Below are 21,673 nucleotides of genomic sequence, written 5' to 3' on the forward strand. Positions count from 1 at the left end.
GCTGTCCATGCTGGGTCTCACTCATAGTGACTGTGCTCTCAGCACCGCTAACAGAACATGGAGGGGAGAAATCTGCCTTCTTTACTACCTACCCAGGGCTCCCTGAGGGCATAGCTGGGAGAGGGCTGCTGACGGCATTCCATGCTTTGTGTACCTGCAGGGGAGAGGTGGCCTGACTCCCATTTGGCTTTGCTTGGCTGCCTGCCGCTCCTATTCCTGATTTAAAGGCTTGGGGAGGCCACTGCACTTTAAGGGATGGCATTTGTATCCACTAGGCTGCCCCCCGATCCCTTCTTTACTATATCCCTCTACCAGGAGTGAACTGGGCATGACATTCTACAGAGCATTCTATAGGCAGAAGTCAGCTCTCAGCGTGACACGTCACACACTCCGCCCCCTGGAACATGACTTTGGATCTGTCTGAAGGAGTCCCATGACCTAGGAAACAACCCAAGATTCCTGTGGATCTCCAACATTGCCCAGTGGTCCCTGTAACACTCTTTCCTGCTCTGCAGATGTCTAAGAGGCTTGGACCACATAAAAGCAAGTGTTCCCGATGTACCCAAAGCTTAGCACTAGGAGGCCAGGTGGGGTAATGGACCCGGATGCTGATTTCTTTTTTTTTGGATGCACTGAAGACTGAGTTTAAGATCTAGAATGTACTGGATGGCTCGCTCTTGAACAACAACTGTACAACAACCAGAAAAAGTCCAAGCAAAGGACCTCGGAAGAGGACACCTCTCCATACCTGGGGAGCTGTTTCAGAAGACACATGCAAAGGCCCTACTCTAGACCTCTGGGACCAGATTCTCAATAAGTAGGATCCCAGCAAGTGTCTTTTAGAACTGCTCCTTTGGCGACTTGGGGATGCTTCTTTCCAGTAGTTAGAAACCACCAGACTCTACACAAACACCAGGGTCACACCTAAGGGGAGGTTCTAAGGTCTCACACCAGCCAAGTCTTATGTTCATGTTACGACAAGCAAAATGAACAAATCCACAACATCACAGCTCAGGCCCCACCCCCGAGCAACCAGGAACAACTTCATCCATTTGCCACTTGTCTGTGTGAAGCTGCGTGTGGGTCTGTGATAATTTCATATTGGTTAAAGCCAGGCCATATAGATCATTACATATGATATTTGCGTTTATATGATATGAATGTGCTATACTTCATTGCAGTTAACCAATATGAATCCCTTAGGGAATGTGCATGCCGGGAGAAGTACAGATTTGCATAATGGAGGAGGTAAAATTAAAGGTCAGACGTGGATAGGGAAATCCATTAATACCTGAACTACAGGAATATGTCCATGCAACACAGCAAAAGTCAGAGCCGTCCAATGGCGGGTCTCGGGGTGGACGGATGGATATTTATGAGGAGTACTGACAACCTATAAACAAATTGAAGTTATTTTCAAAATGTGACCTTTCACAATATTTAGACTAGCAAATCGGACCTATCTGTGGCTGGCACGTGGGCTAGAGATGTACGGGAGGGCATTCTGGAAGTGCCTTTGGGAAATGTTGGTGATAGTGGGGTGGTGACTGTTAAGTCCTCCGTGCATCGGAAGGACTCCTTTTGGCTTCTCACCCGAAAAGAGTTAAACTGATGATTTCTGACTTCCTCTATGGTGCCTTGGAGGAACTGTAATGGCAGCTACCATGAGCCAGCTCGCCAGCCTGCCCCTTCTTTCTGCTTAAGGAAGGGTGGTGCTTCTGAGGGCCACAGCATGTCAGATAGTGTGAGATGCCAGACCATGACATCCACACCTTTAGGGGAGATTCTCAGCAGCAGCAAACCTCAGGCAAGGGGAGGTCTGCTTCAAGCTTTCAAGCCAGGGAAGACCACCACCCATCTGATGGAGTGACATTCCCATCTGGTCACAGCTCACCCTACCTATCTTCATTTCACTCTTTGGTTGGCTTCCTAGGAGACAAGGACCCTCAAGCTGCTAGAAACCTGGGCACAAACGCTTCCCTGGACACACCGTGAGTGAGCAATCTGATCTGGGTCTTTCAGTATGGGGGCCTCAACACACCCTAGGCCAAAAGAGAGGCAGCAGGGCAGCTGAAGGCTGGGGTCCTGCGGGACTGGCACCCACACATGGCTTTTCTCCTGAACACTCCTGGGGCCATCTAGCCGTGATGCCTGTTTCATTCAGAGCAGCTGAGTTCACTAATCACCTGCCGGTGGGTTGGGGAGGGAGGCCTTGAACTGGGAGCCACGGGATGGGCTAGAGAGGACCAGAGAAGCCCACCAGGACCCAAAGATGAGGAGCCCTTGCAGGGGTCTGCACGGTGCTGGGGGATTCATAACAGGCAAGAAAGTCCCCAGTACTTGAAACTTGTGATATCCAAAATGGTCTGGATGCAAAACTGTGTCTACTGCCTGTTTTCCTCAGATGAATATCAAAATCACTAAGTAAAAAAAAAAAAGCACAGTACTAAGACTACAAGAACATCTGATTTTGAGCTAACAAGGTTTTATAGGGTTGCTGAGCTAGGCTTGCAGCATGCCAACCTTCCCAGCCTCTGGGGCTGCCAATAGCTGGCTGCCAGAAAGACAGGATAGAATATGGTCAAAAAGCATGAATTCACCTATTACAAGCCTCGTGGTGTATGTGGGGAAACCGATATTAACTGAATCACAAACTTATGCTAGGTACCCTTTGTATTTATTTCTTCCAGCGACTCTCTGAGATGGGTGTGATTATTCTCTCCCTGTTGCGGATGGGGACTCTGAGGCTCCAAAAGGTTAAGCCACCTGCCCAAGCACAAAAGCAAGTTGCGAAGACTCAGCAGTTCCCGAATTTGAGCCCGAGTGTCAAATTCTAAAGCCCTTGGGGGTGTGATTTCCACTATACACCACACTGCCTCTAGGAAGCTTTGTGATTGGCTTTATGACCTGTGGCTTCCACTCAGCCAACAGGCGAACCAATCAGGATTTGGTTGGGAGGGCGGGGGATCTGGGGGAGCTACACCTCAGGTCAGGGTACATGGACCAGCTCTGTATTAGGCAGAAAGGGCTGATGGCTCAGGAGAGCGCTCTCTGCCCCATCCCCAAAGGAATGATGAGCAGTAAGAATCAGACTCAGTTCGGCTGAAGCAAAGAAAAGCTGGTGCTCCCCGCAGCTTTGCTGGTTGTTTTTAAATGAAATGTACAAGCAGGCAGCTCCTCCTGCGGTTGGGCTGGGGCCTTGGGATGGAGGAAATCCGCCAGCTGGTCTGCCCTATTTGCTGGACTGAGCACACTTAGTGGTGCCTCTTGGGAGAAAAAGCCCCCCTCCCCCCTTGCTCATTTGCCCCTGGGGGACTGCCAGGCCGAGGGGCCCTGCAGCCCTCTGCACCCTCACCTCGACATTCAGGTCAGCTCCGGCATCCAGCAGCATCTGAACCATCGCCTCGTCCCCACGGACGCAGGCGTACATCAGGGGGGTCATGCCCTGCAGTGGGTTAAAAACCAGAGAATGGAGAGGGTTTACACAGTGGCTGTCACTCAACAGTAACAAATGGAAATTCTTACTTGTGTGCAGGTGGCTTTGCTTGTACTCAAAATCCAGCATTAAAAAAACAAACGTGCCCCCCTAGGACTCATAAGGTCACAATCCCGCACATTTTGAAACCCCAAATGGAAGCAAAAAATGGGGTGGGGGATGAATTGCCTTTTTTTTTTTTCTATTATTTTTGCTTAAGTTGGAGTATTTTCATTTGTCTGTCCTAAGGTGTAGCAGACCTAAGAGTGTTTGCTAAAACAAGTGGCTGATTTCAACTTACAGGTCTTAGGAACTCTCCGGATTCTGTGACATCAGTCCAAACTACCTAATTCATACACACTGTTTCCTTGGCATCTTCTCCTTCACAATATAACAAGTGTCATCTTTGCTTTATATAAGCTGCTGGTCAGTGTCAAGGGAAACTGGATGCCTCTGAGCATGCCCCCATCATTGACGTCTGGTTTGACATTATCATTTACAAGCAAAAGGCAAGTGAATGAGGAACGGCTTTTAGGAATTCAATATTTGCCTGTGACTCCTGATTATTTTGAAGTTCCACAACCAACAGAAGGAAGGGATGGACTTTTCAATAAATGGTGCTGCGAAGGTGGCTATTTGGGAAAACATGCAAATTAGAGCCTTATCTCACACCATATGGCAAAATAATTTCTAGTTTGACTAGAGACATAGAGAAAAAATTAAGACCATAAAAGACATCTCACTGGATCTGTTTCTAGGTACAAAAGGAATGGAAGAAATCACGAATAAAAATCATTACGGTGTTGAGGACATAAAATGGAAAACACTATAAACAAAACTGAAAGGTAGACAATAAATTGAGACATATTTGTCATATTATAACAACGGGTTATGTGTCTAATATGTAAAGAACTCTTCTAAATAAAGAACATAGTAAAGCTCCAATGAAATACTTGCAAAACATTAAGTAAAAGATTAATAGGGAAACACATATACTGTTGGAGCGTATGTATAAGGAAACAAAGTCTCTGGAAAAGTAATTTGAGATTGAGAACGTTCAGAAAGGTTGATGTGTTTGAGCCACTATTTCCACTTTTAAGAATTTCCCTAATGATGAGCATAGCATAACATACAGGATGGTAGAATCATTATTTTATACACCTGAAACTATTGTGTCAACTATACTTCAATTAAAAAAACCTTCCCTAATGAAACAATGAGGGATTTGAACAAAGACTTGTGTGTTTAACTCAGCATTATTGATAAAAGTCATTAGAAACAACCTGAATATCCGACAACTGAGAATGGAAAACTGAATCAATAATACGACCATTTAATGTAGCCGTTAAAAATGATTTTAAAAAAAGAATATTTAATGATACTGCAAAGCACCTTTAATATAAATTATTGGAAAAGGCAAGACATTATAAATCCCTGTTTTAAAAAAATAATTTAAGTGTGTGTGTGTGTGTGTGTGTGTGTGTGTTAGGGCTCCTTGCTGCTCAGGAAAATTCTTAGCTGCTATTCTTCCCCTGGAACTCACCGCATGAGCTGTCCATATGAGAAACAGCTCCATCTGTCCCTTGTGACTTTCCATCTGGGGCTCACATTGAAAACTGCTGTTTGTTTTCTCTGTCCGTGACACTTTCACCCACATGGTGTCTCTTGATTGGTAGACGCATGAGCCTCTCACCGTACCTCAGTTTCAGGGGCTTGGGGGACAGCTGCCTGTTTTTGAGGTGCCTCCTAGGGTTCCCCAGAATGACTTCCGTGTATCTCAAACATACCCTGAAAGTTTGGTAAAAATACTCCCGGAGCTGTTCTGTGATGCAGTAACAGAAAGGCAGGCAGAGAACTAATTTTAACCACGCTGAAAAAAGGACTTGAAGGACACATGCTAAATATAAATGATGTGGCTATCTGGGTGATGGCATTATTTCCTTTCTGGAATAGGCCTATTTTTCTCTATTTTCCATTTCAGCTGCAAAGATCATGTGCAACTTCTATAAAGATGAACGAGGATGTGTTTGTATTTTAAAAACTAAAACTAACTAAATTAAAAAAAAAAAAATCACCCTAAGTCACCAGTCGGGGCAGTGCGTGTCCAGGGCCTGCTGTTGCCATCTTGGCATGGGGCAGTGCACCTGGTGGAGGGGCGGGGGGCGTCCACTCAGACTCTCGGACCCTGTACCTGTTCGCTCATGGTGTTGATCCCATCGGGCCCCAGGAGAGACACTGCCTGCTTCACCAGGTCCGTCCGCCCACAGTTCAGCATCCGGAAACCCAGGTCCTGCTTAAACTTGGCTTCGATGGCCACTGCATCCAGCTTCCGAGAAGCACAAAAGCAGTCGTCGGCCCTAAGGAAGGGAGAGATGGTCAGTTGGGTGCAGCGGCTTCCTCGGGAACTGGTCCTTGAGGACCAGGAGAGCTAGAAAGCACCAAGGATCCTTTGCATTTTCCATGCCAACAGCCTGTTCCTAGGCTCCAATTAAAATATGGATGTCTCGATCCTTTGTCCTTGTAACTGTTGCACCTCTGTCTTCCTCCATGCTTCCAGAGCATGCTGAGCTAAGTATGGTGAGAGCTAATATTTACTGAATGTTGACCATGGGCTAGGCACTCTGCTAAACTCTTTACGTGAGTTAGTTCATTCAGCCCCCACACAGCCCCAAAAGGCAAGTGCTATCATTACCCCTCTTCTGACCATGACGATAAATACACAGATAAAGGACTTGCCCAGGGCCACAGAGCCAGCAACCTGTAGTGGACCCTGTCCCAGCCCCTTTCTATCCCCTCCTCTTGCTAACCCAGAGGGTGGAAACTGAGGAAAAGAGCCACGTGTTTAGAATTCCTGGTCCCATTCCTGCTTCTAACTAAGCCACTTTGTGGCATAAGGAAAGGTTCAGTTTGTGAGGGAACTACCTTCTTTTTTATCGTTGGAGGAAAAGAGAGGGGCTACTGTTCCCGAAAGTTTATGGCACTGAGGCTCCTGTTCATCAGTAAGGCTAGGACCTGGGGGAGAGCCCTTCAGGGGTGAACCACAAAGGGTGCCTCAGGAAGTGGGTGGGATGGGTATGTGCCTGACTCTTCATTGGTTTCTGATGTATCATTCATCTCTGCCTGGGCAGAAGGCTACCGTGAAATAGGAACCCAGGGTAGGAGATAGTAGGGCTCTGGACAGGAGACAGTAAGTTTGCTTCTGGCCACCAGGGGGAGCTGATGCAGTGAAGATAGAAACCAGAGAAAGACGACTGAAAGCTTGGTGTTGATGTGGGGTCTAACCTGCATGCACAGCTCAGGAAGCTGGGCGTCTGGCTCAGCCTCCAAGGGCCTAGTTGTATGAGCACGGAGAGAGACCAAGGAAGGCCCACAGTTGACCAGGAGCCTGGACTCCAGGATTAAGACCTTTTCATGGCAGGCTGGGGAGCCAAGACCACCTAACACTGTTGGAGGACTCTCCTGGGAAGATCGAGGGCCCTGCACGTGGCGGGGGAGGACTGAAGGACCCTGGGCCTCAGCATCCAAGATGTGTTGGGGTTTGTGCAGTAAGGCTTGATACATGGGGCTCTGGACTTGGGACTCTCACAGTGAGCGTTGCTAGATTTAGCAAATAAAAGTACTTAAGTAAATACTGCATGGAACAAACTTACACTAGAATGTTATTTGCTGTTTATCTGAAACGGAAATTAAACTTTTTTTTTTTTTTTTTTAATTTGGAAAAGGGCAGAGCCACTGCCAAGATTTGAAAAGAACACAGGGAGACACCACAGATCCCAGCATTTCCAGGGGAAGAGAGGAAACCCCCGTGTGGTGGTACGCTGCATCTAAGTTTCCTAAAAATAAAAATGGTCCAGGCCAAATGGACAGGACAGAGCAAAGGGGGTGAGAGCAACGGGGCCAGGTTCTGGGGCATACAATAGAGGCTTCTGGAAAGGGAAAGGGGGTGGTCTGCATGTGTCGTGTTGAGGTGTCTGGAGCCTTGATTGGGTGGGGTGTATGTACAGATCTTGGGGAGGTATCAGATTTGACTAATTGTAGGGAAAACTTTTCTTCTAACAGACCACTATCTAGTCCGGGAAGAGGTTGATTTGTGAAATCAAGAGCCTCCTTCTTGAGAGCAAAGATGCTATGAATTGCCATTGTCAGTGAATTTGCAGTTTCCTCTCTCCTGTCTGTGTCTAAGCCCCTTCTGCTCTCCTCCATGCTTGACTGACTGACTCAAATGAGCATTTTTTTTTTTGCTGGAGTCAAGTTGAATTCCACGTGACTGGAGAAATGTTACTGAACACCTACTCTGTGTGGGCACCGTGATAGGGGGCTAGGAGGCGGGAGACACAGACCCCACCCTGTGTTCCCTGAGAGCCCAGACTCAGAAGCCAATAACTCCAAGAACATCAGCACAAGTGTTTACCAGCTACAGAGGCCCTTGATTTTAATTACAAAGAGACAAATGGCAAGGAAATTACTGTAGCTAAGATGGTGATGATAATAATTGTTATTATAGGAAGCTAACGTTTATTGAGTTCTTACTATCGAAATCTAAGCTCTTTCCCTGTATGAAGTCATACAGTCATCACGACAAGTCCACAACGGAGGTGCTATCAGGGGCCCCATTCTAGAGTTGAGGAACCTGCCCACGTCACAGAGCTGGTAAGCAGCGAGCCCATATACTACTGCTTTCTTGAGCGCATCTCTTGGATGTCTCTCGGACTCCCAGATGTGGCATGTCCGAAATGTAACTTTTTCTTAACACGTCCACCCTCCCATCCTCCAAACCTGTCCCCCAGTCATCCCGTCTCTGTGAATGGCACCCCTGTCCACCCAGGTGCTCAGGCCAGAACCTTCTCCCATGCTCATGGCCATTCCATCAGCTGTTGATTTCACCACCCCAATCCCAAATCCATCCACGGCTCTCCGGCTCCACTGCCCACACACAGGTTCCAAACACCGGCCTCTCGTCTAGATGAGTGCAGTGGCCTCCTCACGGGTCTCCATCCAAACCGGTCTCTTTCTCTTTTTTTAAAAGATTTATTTATTTCAGAGAGAGAGAGAGGGAGGGGGGAGAGAGAAAGAGCATGAGCGAGGGCGGGGGGAGAGGCAGAGGGAGAGGGAGACAAGCAGACCCCCTGCTGAGCAGGGAGCCCACCACAGGGCTCGATCCCAGGACCCTGAGACCATGACCTGAGCTGAAATCAAGGGTCAGAGACTCAACCGACTGAGCCACCCAGGTGCCCCCAAACTAGTCTCTTATGCAAGAGTGAGCTTAAAATGTAAGTAAGACTGTGCGGTGCCTCTGCTTCAAACCTTCCCAGGCCTTCCCCTGTACTGAGACTAGAATCCAACTCCTGGGGCCTGGCCCGCAGGCTCTGCAGGGGTGAGGCCCGTCCCCAAGTCTTTCGGCAGGTGCCGCCCTCCACTGGCCTGGGTCTCTCCTGCCTCGAGGACTTTCTTCTTGCTCTTCCCTCTCCTGGCTCTTTGCGGGGCTGGCTCCTTCTCACTCCTCAAATATGAACTTGAATGTCACATCCAAAGGAGGCCTTCTCTAAAGGAGGGCACACCCCTTTCCTGCCTTTACACGCCCCGTCTCTGGCCAATTTCATCCTCCCCTTTCTTTTTTTTTTTTTTTAAAGGATTTTTTATTTATTTTTTTAAGGTTTTTTTTTTTTTTTAAATTTATTTATTTGAGAGAGAGAGCGAGTGAGAGAGAGAGCGCAAGAGGGGGTAGGGTTAGAGGGAGAAGCAGACTCCCTGCCGAGCAGGGAGCCCGATGTGGGACTCGATCCCGGGACTCCGGGATCATGACCTGAGCCGAAGGCAGTCACTTAAACCAACTGAACCACCCAGGCGCCCCATCCTCCCCTTTCTTAGCACTTTTCACAATCTGTGACTACTCCATTCTATTCTTCCTATCTGTCTGTCTGTCTGTCTATCTATCTTACCGTTTGTTTGCTGTCAGCCTCCTGGGGGCAGGACCACATCGATCCTGTGGTGCCTCTTACGTTCTTGAAGCATACTGTCTTAACTGATGGGGGGGGCCATGCAAGACCTGCCATTTATTCTTGAGAGCAGACGCCAGGAAACACCTGTTTTTCAAGAATCCCTCAATCCTACAGAATGAGTAATGGTTACTGAATGTTACCAGCTAAAGCAGGTAAGAAACAGTTTCCACAAAGGCTTGTGAAAACATGGCTTTCTATTCAACCTGGTTTGTTAGAAAATTTAACTCTGCGACATTCAAATTCCTGCAGCATTCCTGTAAACACAACTCAGAGATCCATTGATTCTTTCTGGAAGGCCTCGGAAGGATCTGCCACTGAAGACCAATAGGTCCCCCTGGGGCCTGGGCATTCGAATACGTGCGCCTTCCGAAGAGTGGGACTTATTTATGCAGAAATCTATTAAGCCACTCACCTGGGGCTTCACCAGAAGGTGATCAACTCTGTGGTTTTCCCCTCTAGTGGCTTTCAATGACGCCATAGAAAATCTGATCAATTTAAGTAAGAGGTCAGCTATGGAAGTAGTCCATTTCTCTGATTTCTCAAGGGCCCCGGCCCCAAGAGATTGGCTCAGTATTTTCCACCCCTTCAAGAATGTGACTTCAGAAAGATGTTTTCCAGGAAGCCTGCAGGCCTGAGCATAGAAAGCAATCGAGTTGCCTTTTCTCCCCTGGGAAGGAGGCAGCTCTGGAAGCATTGGAAGGAGGAGGAGGGCTGTTGGTGTGTTCTGCTGATCTCTTGATATAGTCCCAGTGACAAATGCAAGCAGGTGAGGCCTCAGACACATTTTATTCATATATTCATTTTTAAAGCTAGCAGACATGTGAGTTGTGAGCATGAACCCTGGTTCCCAGTGCTGCTACTTAGCAGCTGTGTGATCTTGGGGCAAGTTCCTTAACCTCTCTGTTGTTCAGTCTCCTGAGCTGTAAAATGAGTTTAGTAAGAACACCTTCCTCCTAGGATTTTGGATGTGGGTTAAATGAGACAATCCATGTACAGTGCTTAGAAGAGTATAGAGCTTAGCACACGGCTCTCATGAAATGTTAGCGATCTCATATCATAATCGTTACTGTAAATCACAAAGCAAGGTGTAGACTGGAGAGAACACACTGTATTTGGAAGGACCAAATACAGAGACTTGGAGACTGAAGAACACTGTAGTAATAGCGCTTCTTAAGGTCTCAAATTAGACACCGTAGCTAACAAATTCCACCAGAATAAAGGCAGTCCTTCTCCCAGTGGGGAAACCCTGGCCCCCAGAAAGGCTGCCATGCCTCAGCATGCTTTTGAAGTAAACTGTAAGTGATGACAGAGGTTGGGAAGGGTGGAGGATGGGGGTCACGCTTGAAGAAAGCACAGTTTCTGGAACAGTTCAACAAGCAGGAAATGGCAGAGCAGAGCCACTCAGGAGGCTGGGGGCCTGCCCAGCTTGGCTCCCAGCCCCTCTTTTCTCCCTTATCCCCAGGACCAATCCTGACTCCACTGATGCAGGAAAGTGCCAGGCAGTTTCCAGGCTCCCTGAGCATGGACTCTAGACTAACTCTGGCAAGCTCATCCCCAGTGGTTGCCTGACAGCCTGGGTTTGTCACTCACTACTTATGCTGTGCACTAACCCTGCACAGGTAACTTAATCTCATTCCATTTTCTCACGTGTAAAATGGGGACACTAACATTTTTACACATTTTACCGATTTAACAAATACTAGTTCTTACCATGTACCAGGCATATTATAACTTTCTGCAAATATTAACGTGTTTAATTCTCACAATAACCCCACGAGGAAGGCATTATTGTTATTAACTTTACAGACAAGGAAAAATGGGGCACAGAGAGGTTAATTAACTTGCTCATTGTCACACAGCTAATGAACTAGGAGTCAGGATTTAAACCCAGGCAGTCTGGCTCCAGAGTCTGTCCCACTAACCACTCTGTACTGCCCAGTTCCTAACAATGTGCTGGCAATCACTGGGCTTCCGTGCATGACTCTGGGATCTGAGTCTCAAAGGCCAAACAGTCCCCACAACCATGACCTCCCCTCACCAGTAAAAAAGAAGCCACCCCTTACTGCATGCTCACTGTGTGCCAGGCACCATACCAAGTGCTCAATTCCTACCACTTCAACTGACCTCTCCTTGAAGGCACTGTTATCATTATTCCCATTCTATGGACAAGGAAACTGAGGCACAGGTCTGAGTGTTCGACAGCAAAGCTTGTCTCCCATGGAGCAGGCAGAGCCTAGTGCTCAAGACCCTCTGTGCTTCCTACCTGCTACCTTGGGCAGGGAACTAACCTCTCTAAGCCTCTCTTTTCCCACCTGCAAAGCAGGGATGGGATGATAAGAGTAGAACTTAGGCCTCTATCTGTGAGGAGGACTAAGAAATAATACTTCTGAGCTACTCAGCACAGCATGTGATGATAACCATACACAGAATGCATATTTATTTGTCAATGCACACTATTTTGTGATTGTAGGTTCTCTTTCCAGGAATTTGACTAGGCATCTGGAAGTCCACCCCTCCCCCCATCCTCCCCCTACACACTTAATCAGTCCCAGGGCAGGTCCTTCCTTGCCCCCCACAGCCCTTTCCAGCTGCCGTGGTGCCCAATCCTCACCGGGGCTTTGTTTGCAGAGCCTTTGACAGCTCTGATCTTGCTCCAGCAGCTTCTCGCTGCCCCTTCCGTGTGGCCGTTCTTGTTCATCTTGGTCTTACCAGCAGGCTGGCAGCCTGGGACAGAGCGACTTCCCAGGGGGGTGGGGGTGGGGGGCTGTGGGAGGGGTGGAGCCGCTCTGCCCTGCTCCCATGGAAGATGCCAGTGCCCGCCATCGTGGGGCACAGGCAGAGGTGTTTACCTGCTGTGGGGACGACTCTGGGGTGGATGCAGCCCGCCCTCTGCTGCCTGGGCCCCAGGACCTGTGATTTGGTTTATAGGATGGTTCCCAAGGCTGACAGTCACATTAGTTGCCTTGGAACAGAGTAAAGATATTAACAGTAGTCCGAGAAATAGAAAAGATCTACAGTTTTCCTAACACACTGTAGTTAACACTAACAATGGGATTTACAGGTAGCGTTTCCCATGCTAGACATTTTACAGGTAATAGCTCACCTCATCCTCCAAACAATTCCACTGTTCTCTTTTTATTCATTCATTCATTCATTCATTCGACAGAGAGAGAGACCGCAAGAGAGGGAACACGAGCAGGGGCAGTGGGAGAGGGAGAAGCAGGCTTCCCACGGAGCAGGGAGCCCGATGCGGGGCTCGATCCCAGGACCCTGGGATCATGACCTGAGCCGAAGGCAGACGCTTAACGACTGAGCCACCCAGGCACCCCGTGACCACTCAGTCTTAAATGCAAAAGGACAAGGAAGAATTTTTTTTTTAATTTTTTTTTATTTTTTTTAAAGATTTTATTTATTTATTTGAGAGAGAGAATGAGATAGAGCATGAGACGGGGGAGGGTCAGAGGGAGAAGCAGACTCCCTGCTGAGCAGGGAGCCCGATGTGGGACTCGATCCCAGGACTCCAGGATCATGACCTGAGCCGAAGGCAGTCGCTTAACCAACTGAGCCACCCAGGCGCCCGGACAAGGAAGAATTTTACTTTCAAAGATTTGGAGAACCAATGATCTCGCCAAGAAAACCAAGACGTCATCAGTTATTTTGTAGTATGTACTTACTTTTTAAAAAAATATTTTTATTTATTTATTTGACAGAGAGAGAGAGAGCAGGAACACAAGCAGGGGGAGTGAGAGAGGGAGAAGCAGGCTTCCCGTGGAGCAGGGAGCCCGATGTGGGGCTCGATCCCAGGACCCCGGGATCATGACCTGAGCCGAAGGCAGACGCTTAACAACTGAGCCACCCAGGCGCCCCCCACCCCACTGTTCTTTTTACAGATGAAGAAGCTGAGGCATGGAGCTTCTGTCACTTGCCCAAGGTCCCACAGCTCGCAGGTGATACAGTTGGCATTCAACCCCGCTGGTCTGAGTTCTGAGCCCACGTTCACGTCCTGCTTAAACCCTCACAGGAACCCCAAAAGGCAGGCTTCCGTATCCCCACCTTACAGATGAGGAAGAAGCATCTGAGAGGCATTAACTAGCCTGCCTTCAAGTCACTTGGCTCCTTCTACCTCCATTCCAACCCAGGCTAGGGGAAATGCCACGATTCATTCATTCCACGTACTGTTCACTGAGCGCCAGCAGCAGGCCGGTCAGGGTCAGGTGCTGGGTCCAGCAGCAAGTGAGCCAGACCGGGCCCTGCCCGCCCAGGCTGCAGCGAGAAGGACAATAAGCGGGCTGTTGGCTACAGTGGTGACCACGTCATGGAAAACGGAGGGGTCTGGGAGAAAAATGAGAAGCATAACCCTAACTCCAAGTCCTAACTGAGGCTCAAACAGCCGGCCTTTCATGTTCCTCGGTGGGATACCAGACAGATTTATGATGTCGAGAAGGAGACAACGATGCTGATTTCATTTATCTGGAGCCTCGGGAGCTCACTGAAGGGTGGCAGAGAGAACTACTGATGTATATGCCAACACAGCCTGGTTCCTGGCTGCATAACCCCGGTTATGGTGTAACCATCTCTCTCTGGGCTTCCGCACACTCATCTCTAACATGGGAAGAACAGGACATATGCGTTCAGGTTTTGTGACTAATAAGGGAGACGGTGCACACGAACCTATTCTGGCTACTCTGGGGGCCCTGTTGGAATATGGACAGATGCCTAGAGAATGTGGGATGTGGGATGCTGACAGAGACTATGAGCTTCTAGAAGATGTGGCCATCGGCCAGCCATCCGGAGTGCAACAGAAACATCACGGAGTATGTATGTATGTTTCTTCAGGGACAAGGATAACGTGTTGCCTATGAGGCAACCCCTAAGCCAGGCATGGAAGACAGGGTTAATCTCAGGCACCAACTCTGATTCATTCGTATGGCTGGTTGGAGTATGGTGTGAAGGAGGATTCTGAGGCCAGGTCTCGGCTTAGCCAGGCAAGAGGAACACCAGGGCCCTTTAAAGAAACAGTTCTGAAAGCAATTGGTAAGGTGGGAATATAGGGCCAGGGTAAAGGCTCACGGCCGTACCACCCATCAGCTGTGTGACCTTGGAGAAATCACATTTCCTCTAACAGCCTCAGTTTTCCTCATCCATAAAAAGGGGGCCTGGGGCTAGTCAAGCTCTTGGGTGCCTCCCAGCATGGGCATTCTCTGAGTTGATCCCATGTTTTCTGGTGCTCATGAGCCACTCCTTACTTCGTACCAGCTCTCCTCCCTTCCTCCATCCCAACCCTTGAGCTTCTCTGTTTTTGCTCTTAGTCACGCAAACACTTGCTCATGGCCAAGAGGAACATCTGGGAAAGAGATGTGTGTCAAGGAGTGCTGTCTCCCAGCATCCATTCTCCACCCCTCTCCTCAGGGCAGTATAGAATCTTCGTCCCTCACTGAGTTTTGGCATGGCACATGGCACATGGCATAAGAGCCCCATCTCCCCCTCCCCTTGTGGCCGGCGACAGCCATTTGACTGAAGTTCACACCAACAAACATGAGCAGAAGGGATGCAGGAAACTTTCGTGTCCTGGTGGTGAGCTGGAGCCAGCCCGAACTGGCTGGGAAAGCCAGCTGTGTGCGTCTTCCCAACTCTGGCTTGGTGACATCTCCTTGCTAGCGAGAAATCAGCCACCGTGGAAGTATGTATACCACAGAATCTGGCAGACACTATAAGCCATGGCTCCCGCTGTTCTGTTATTGAACATTCACCGGCACACCACTGTCTATGTCACCTGCTTAAAAGGGATGCCCTAGCCCAGGCATAAGAGCCCCATCTCCCCCTCCCCAGCAGACCTGCCAACATCCTAACCATGCAGGTGAGCCCAATGTGCTAGCTAAGGCATGGTTGGCCAACTTTTTCTTAGTAAGTGAGGTCGTCACTATTTTAGGCTTTAGGCTAGAGGGTCTCTGTTGGGTCTTGAGGACAGCCATAGACAAATGGGTTATGACTGCGCTCCCGTAAAATTTTATTAAAAAAAAAATAACAACAAAAAACCAAGCTGACTCATGAGCCACAGTTTGCTGACGCCTGCTCTCAAGGAACTGCAGAGCAACAAGATGGAAGCATCTGGGGTCTTCAAGGGATCTTGTGGAGCAGAACTGCCCCAACGGCCTGCACTGGCTGATCTATTAAATGACGGAGAAATAAACATCTATTTTAGTTAAGTCCCTGTACTTTGAGTTACTCTTGTCAGGAACTAAGAAAGTAACTGCTCCTTATGGCTACTCTCCTAATGCATCAGAACAGAAACATACCTTTCCTAGAATTGAAAGGGTCAGATTTGGCTGTTTTCTCCCATTGCCTAATTTCTGTGTCTCTAAATAAGAATAAGAGAGTCTGCAGGTCCAAGGCAGGGGGTATGTAGGAGAGTAGGTTCCTGGATCTCATTTACAAAGGTCTGGGGACCCACAGGACAAAAGCAAGACAGTGTGCTCTGAGCGTGCCTGTGTTTGCACTGGCCAGGCTGCCTGGCGGCGGGGGCGGGGGGGGGTAGAGGGGGCTGAGGGGTGCATCAGGCCTGCAGGTGCTCCCTGCTATGCCCAGCTCTAGTTTCCCAGTTTATTGGGCACCTGGATGAGGTCAGCCAAGGGGAGGCGGGGGGAACAAGGCCAAGAATTTGCTGGCAGCAAAGGAGCTCAGTAGTTCTCAAAGAGCCTAGAAGAAAGCCACGTTCTGTTCTTGCTGTGAGGTGCAGGAGGTCCACCTGGAAGAGAACTTCAGGAAGCAGGGAAATGTGCAGGGCTTGGTGCCGAGGGGCAAACTCTAGGCCAGGGCAGTCCTAAGACCCATGCTGCTGGGGCACACACGTGCCCAGTCCTCTCTGTTGTCTTCCATCATGCTGGGTCCACTCATGTGTTCCCTGCCTGGCCTTGGGCCTCTGAGTTTGGACCCTGGACTACTGAAGGATGAATGTGGTAAGTACCAGAATCATAGATAGATATTAAGGAACTAATAATATGTTAATAATTCTTCATTAATTCATTCTGATCACCTATTATGTGTCAGGCGCAGTGTGCAAGGCACACTAAGTGCTTCCATTCTCAAAATATTTTACTGATGACTAAATAATAATGATAATAATAATAATAGCAAACACATAAAGCATTTCTTGTGTGCCAGGAACTATTTTAATTGTACATATATATACACACAGAGATGTAAATATATCCTACACGTACCTGTGAATGAATATGTGATGGAGTATGCATGTGTATATACATGTAACATACACACACACACACATACTCATTCACATATATGATCTTATCAAATCCTTGCTTTAACCCTGCAGAACTTATCTGCATCTTTCAGAAGAGGAAACTGCAGCACAGAGAGGCTAAGAAACTTACCCAGGTCCCAGAGCCAGCAGATGGTAGGACTGAGATTGGAACCAGGCAGGCTGTTGCTGGAGCCCTGCTCTTCCCGCCCCACCCCTACCCCAGTGCTTGTCTGTGCTACTGAAGGTCTTCCACGTTCACTTAGATGCTATTCCGATGCTGCCTGGCTCACTACTAGATGTCACATCCTGGGCCGGGGGTCAAAGAAACATAAATTCCCACTCACAGGCCGCAAACTCGAGGCCCTCTTGCAACTGCCCCTTCCGAGAGCTCCCCATCACCTATCCAACCATTTCTTCTTTCTCACTGTTCCAGCCAACAAGGCCCATTGCCCATGCCACACGCACATCTCCTTACTGCTTTCTTTCTTGCCTGCACGCATGGTGTGTCCTCATCTCAGATCCTCTCCCTCTATCCTGCTTTCTTTCAAGTCCTCCTGCAGACACTAGTCCCACTAAGCAGCTTCTGGCTTGCAGAATCCAGAAGGTCAGTGCTGAACAAGAGCACTGGGGCCAGCTCCTAACCTTGCTAAGATCAGGGTACTAGAAGCCTGAGAAACGTTAACTACTCGGAAGGGGTCGCAGATGTATTGAGGAGCAGAATTCGTGTCTTCCTCTAAGGTCATTTAGCAAGTCTCTCTATGGATACTTTTAGACTTGTGTAGAGCAGCGATTCTCAACCAGGGGTGCCTCTGTCACCCAGGGGACACCTGGCAAACGTCTGGAGACAGTCTGGGTGGTGACAGCTAAGGAGGTACTGCTGGTGTCTGGTAGGTAGACAGATGCTGCTGAAATGTGCAATTACAATGCACAGCACCGCGCCCCCCCAATCAAAGAATAATCCAGCCCCAAATGTCCACAGTTGAGAAAGGCTGAGGTTGAGAAATCCTGGTGGAGGGTAATACCATTTTTTTTTGCATCATCTCGTATAGATTAAGCAGTTCCCATTACAGGATTCTGTAAGTGTGACCATAAAATGGTGCCTCAGAAATGAATTGTGAAATGACAATTCAGAGGACGACAGGCCTGACTTGGATACCAGCCCTGCTCAACACCCTTTCCCAAAAAGCCAAATTCCCTTTCATAGGCTTCCAGGCCCCCAAGCTGATGAGTTTTTCCTTTTCTTTTGGGTAGCGAAAAGATGAACAAATTGAGACTGTTTGGTGCTGAAGTAAAGTCACACCAAGATCTCCGTGCACCTTTGTAAGGAAAAAAAGTGTATTTTTGCAGCAAATGGGACGTGTGATGGTGCCAAGTTCCTAGGAGAAATCTTTGTCCAAAAATTGTGTCTACTTGCTGTTTAATGCTGCTACCAAAGTACAGAGAAGGGCCGGCTCATTAACCTGTCTCGGATAAGGTAAAGAAAGTGTGCTTCCATGTCTTCCTCCCAGCCAATCTCTTCTGCCTTGTGAGAGATCCCAAGAGGCCCGGAACCTTTCTCCTCTGCAGAAGTAGATGGCCAGTTAGTGGCAAAACCCACTGTGTTTGCCTCCCCACAAAACAGAAATTCCGGGTCCATTCAAATATGTGAAAAAAGAGCTCTCTCAAATGCAAGGGCTACAAACACCCAGGGGAATGAAACTAGTGTGCTCATTTCTGAACGTGCTGTCATGTTCTTTTGTATAGAAAGTAATAAGGCATCATCACTTGCTTTGGCATCATGGCATATTTTAAAAGAGTCGAAAATGAGGCCTATCCTTTAGAGAAAAGAGTCACCCCTAATTTTGGCAAGCCCTTCATGTATCCCTCTTTGGTAAAGGCTGGTTGTTGAGGAGTCCTCCAGAGAGTCCTTTATCTCCTTCATGTATTGTTGTAGGACCTGAATTTTTAGCTGGGCACATGGCTGCCCAGAGGAAGGTGGCTTCTGGGCAATCAGATACTGCCACACGACTAAGCGCTGAGCAACAGGAAGTAAGGGAAGCGGTATGTGCAATCTCTGGAGTCTGCTCTATCCTTCTACTTGCCCTCTTCCCACTAAAGAAAGGAATTCCTGGTGGGTGGGGTCAGTCATATCACGCCATGCCATCACTTACGGGATGGCAGAGCAACAAGAGGGAAGGTGCCTGCGTGCCTGGCTTGGAGTTGCCGTAACTCCAATTTCAAACTCCTGTCTTATCCAAACCACAGGTATTTTGCAGGTCTGTTACAGCTAATGAATCTGTATCCTAATGAATCCATTCCACAAATGGGTTTTTAAATTAAAATCAATTCAGGGAAGGGGCGCCTGGTGGCTCGGTCATTAAGCGTCTGCCTTCGGCTCAGGTCATGATCCCAGGGTCCTGGGATAGAGCCCAGCATCGGGCTCCTTGCTCCGCAGGAAGCCTGCTTCTCCCTCTCCCACTCCCCCTGTTTGTGTTCCCTCTCTTGCTGTGTCTCCCTCTGTCAAAAAAAATAAAAAATAAAAAATAAATAAAAAATCTAAAAAAAAAAAATCAATTCAGGGAAGCACACAGGAAGTGGCAAGTACATGCCACTACTGGGTTAGGTGTTGGAGATTCAAAGAGAAAAGTACACACACCATCCTCCAAGGAATCTAGAAAGGACTAGGGGTCTTCTGTGTAATAATTTTCACAAATACACACACGCATCAGTGGTGGTGGTACAAGGGCAAAGCTTGAGTGTGACCATTCCAACACTCCCAGGGACACCAGTCCCGTAAGATGCTCTATGATGGGTGCACAGATGTTTTCTGCAAAAGGCCGACTAGTAAATATTTTAGGCTTTGTGGGCCATACGGTCTCTGTCGTAACTACTCAATTCTGCTGCTGTGTGAAAGCAGCCACAGACTATAATAAGCAAAATGGGTGTGGCTGGTGGTCCAGGCTATTTCATTTATAAAAACAGGAGACAAACAGCTCTAGTTTGCCAACCCTGCTGTACGGCATTTAAACAGGATAACCTTCTCCTTGGGACGTACAAGAAACATAGGTTGTTAAAAGCACTGAGAGTTTTTAAAAACCTGTTTGGTTTTTATTTAGGCCAGTGTTCCCCAAATTTATTGGACCACTTGCCACTTTTAAAAAATAATGCTTATTAACATCCCAGAACTGGCCTTCTAAATATGCTGTTACAAACACTGGCTAACTAACTTTTATTGTTAATAAATTAATTTAGGGCACACATAAAATAAAAAGGTAATACAATGACCACCTATATGCTCACCACCCAACCCCGCGGAAAAAATAAAGCATTGTAAGTGCACACAAAGCACTGTAAGTACTACACACCTCTCCTGATTCTATCATGTTGTCCACCTTCCTGAGATTACCTTCTCTCTTCAGTTTGACATTTATCATCCTTATGCATGCTTTATACATTTTATGACTTTTACTCAATTCCTGATAATATACAGACTGTTTTGCATTTTGGTAAACTTTATGTAAATGTTAGCACACTACACAAAATCCTGCCTCGGTTTGCTTTTCTTTTTTCTTTTTTTTACACAATATTATGTTTCTGGGATTTGGCTGTGTAATAACATGTAGATCTGGTTCATTTATTTTCCTTGCTACTTGGTATTCTGTTGAATGAACATTTATTCATTCCTTCTCTTGTAGACAGCTTGTTTCTTTTCCGTTTTCTTTATTTTGCTATTATAAATACAAAATGAACTCCTTTGTACACGCCTCCTTATTTCCATACGGAGGATTCCCCGCACATAGACCTAAGAGTGGAATAATGTGTTTTCAAGTTTACTTGAAAGTAAATTCAGAGTGCCCGATGGTACAGAGGTGGTCTCACCGTTCTACATCTTTGCTCAAATCTGGTATCATCACACTGTAACTTTTTTGCTGGATCCGATGGGTGTGAAAGGCATACCTGGGTGTGGTTTGGAATGCGTTTCAGGATGACTAGTGAGGTTGAGTCCTTTTCATATATTTCTCGGCCATTTGGTAGAATAGTTCCACGTTAAGTCTTCACGAGGATCTTTGGCACTGGCCCACGCTGACTCTATTAGGTTGGTGCAAGAGGCTGCCATGCACCCGAATTTCTAAGAGGAACTAAGGCTGGAGGCTGAGCTTTCAAGATGAATCTGTGGGCCTCGTTCAAAGTGACTTTCACATTTCCCAATGTTGATTCTCTGACTGGAGCTACCCCTTTGGCAGAGAGAACTGGGCTTTGGAGTCAGACAGACTTGGTTTGAATCTAAGATGGGACACATTCTACATGTGATGGTGGGCAGGTTTCCTAACCCCGGGGAGCCCCGGGGTTCTCAGTGTGGAGAAATTCCTCAGTGCGAGGAAAAGAAAGACCCTTCATATAGCTGAATGGAGCAGAGTGTGAGAAGCACCCAGGACAGTGTCTGGTCCAGACAGGTTCTTGATCATTAGTTCCCTCTATCATCTGCTAAGATACAGCAGTGGCCATGAGCTGAAGCTCCACCTATTTCTTTCCATTTTTTGTGTGCCTCAGTTTCCCCCACAGGTAAAAGTCTCATTCCCATCTGCACATCTAACGTCAGGTCACAAGACGGAATAATCTTCAGGGCTAGGCAGGCCTTTGGAGATCATTGAGTCTGGTGGTTCTTAACATTTCCTAGAGCAATTTAATGAACTGATGAAAGGGAAGTTCATTCTGGAAAAACGGCCCGCACACCCAGCACTTCGTGAAGACGACAGACAAGCTGAAGGAGGGGACCCGCTCCTTCCCTGTCACCCAAAGCCCCTTTGTTGTCATGGCTTTGTACTAAGTACTTTGTACTAAGCACATGCCTCTGTAATAAGTACTGGTTGCCTGCCTAATTGTGAAGGGAAGATACTGTTCCTGCGTAAATAATATTTTAAACTAGAGTTTAAAAGATTCACTGGCAGATAAGTCAAG

The 21,673-nt window shown here is 47.6% G+C and overlaps 1 protein-coding gene across 4 annotated transcripts in view; it reads right to left on the reverse strand.

Annotated features, from left to right (window-relative positions):
• The window catches only part of BTBD11 (BTB domain containing 11), a 303,252-nt gene that overhangs the window by 44,009 nt on the left and 237,570 nt on the right, over positions 1-21,673 (reverse strand). For 3 of the 4 annotated variants that reach the window (XM_021687381.2, XM_021687379.2, XM_044915343.1), the window contains 3 exons: positions 5,667-5,832; positions 3,356-3,445; positions 1,292-1,393 (listed from right to left, as the gene is read on the reverse strand). In XM_021687381.2, the coding sequence (XP_021543056.1) occupies positions 1,292-1,393; positions 3,356-3,445; positions 5,667-5,832 (358 nt within the window). The remainder of the gene's footprint in view (positions 1-1,291; positions 1,394-3,355; positions 3,446-5,666; positions 5,833-21,673) is intronic. The other variant, XM_021687380.2, reaches the window with a different exon arrangement.

The sequence above is a fragment of the Neomonachus schauinslandi genome, chromosome 5, assembly GCF_002201575.2.
Source record: "Neomonachus schauinslandi chromosome 5, ASM220157v2, whole genome shotgun sequence".
Classification (NCBI taxonomy): Eukaryota; Metazoa; Chordata; class Mammalia; order Carnivora; family Phocidae; genus Neomonachus; species Neomonachus schauinslandi.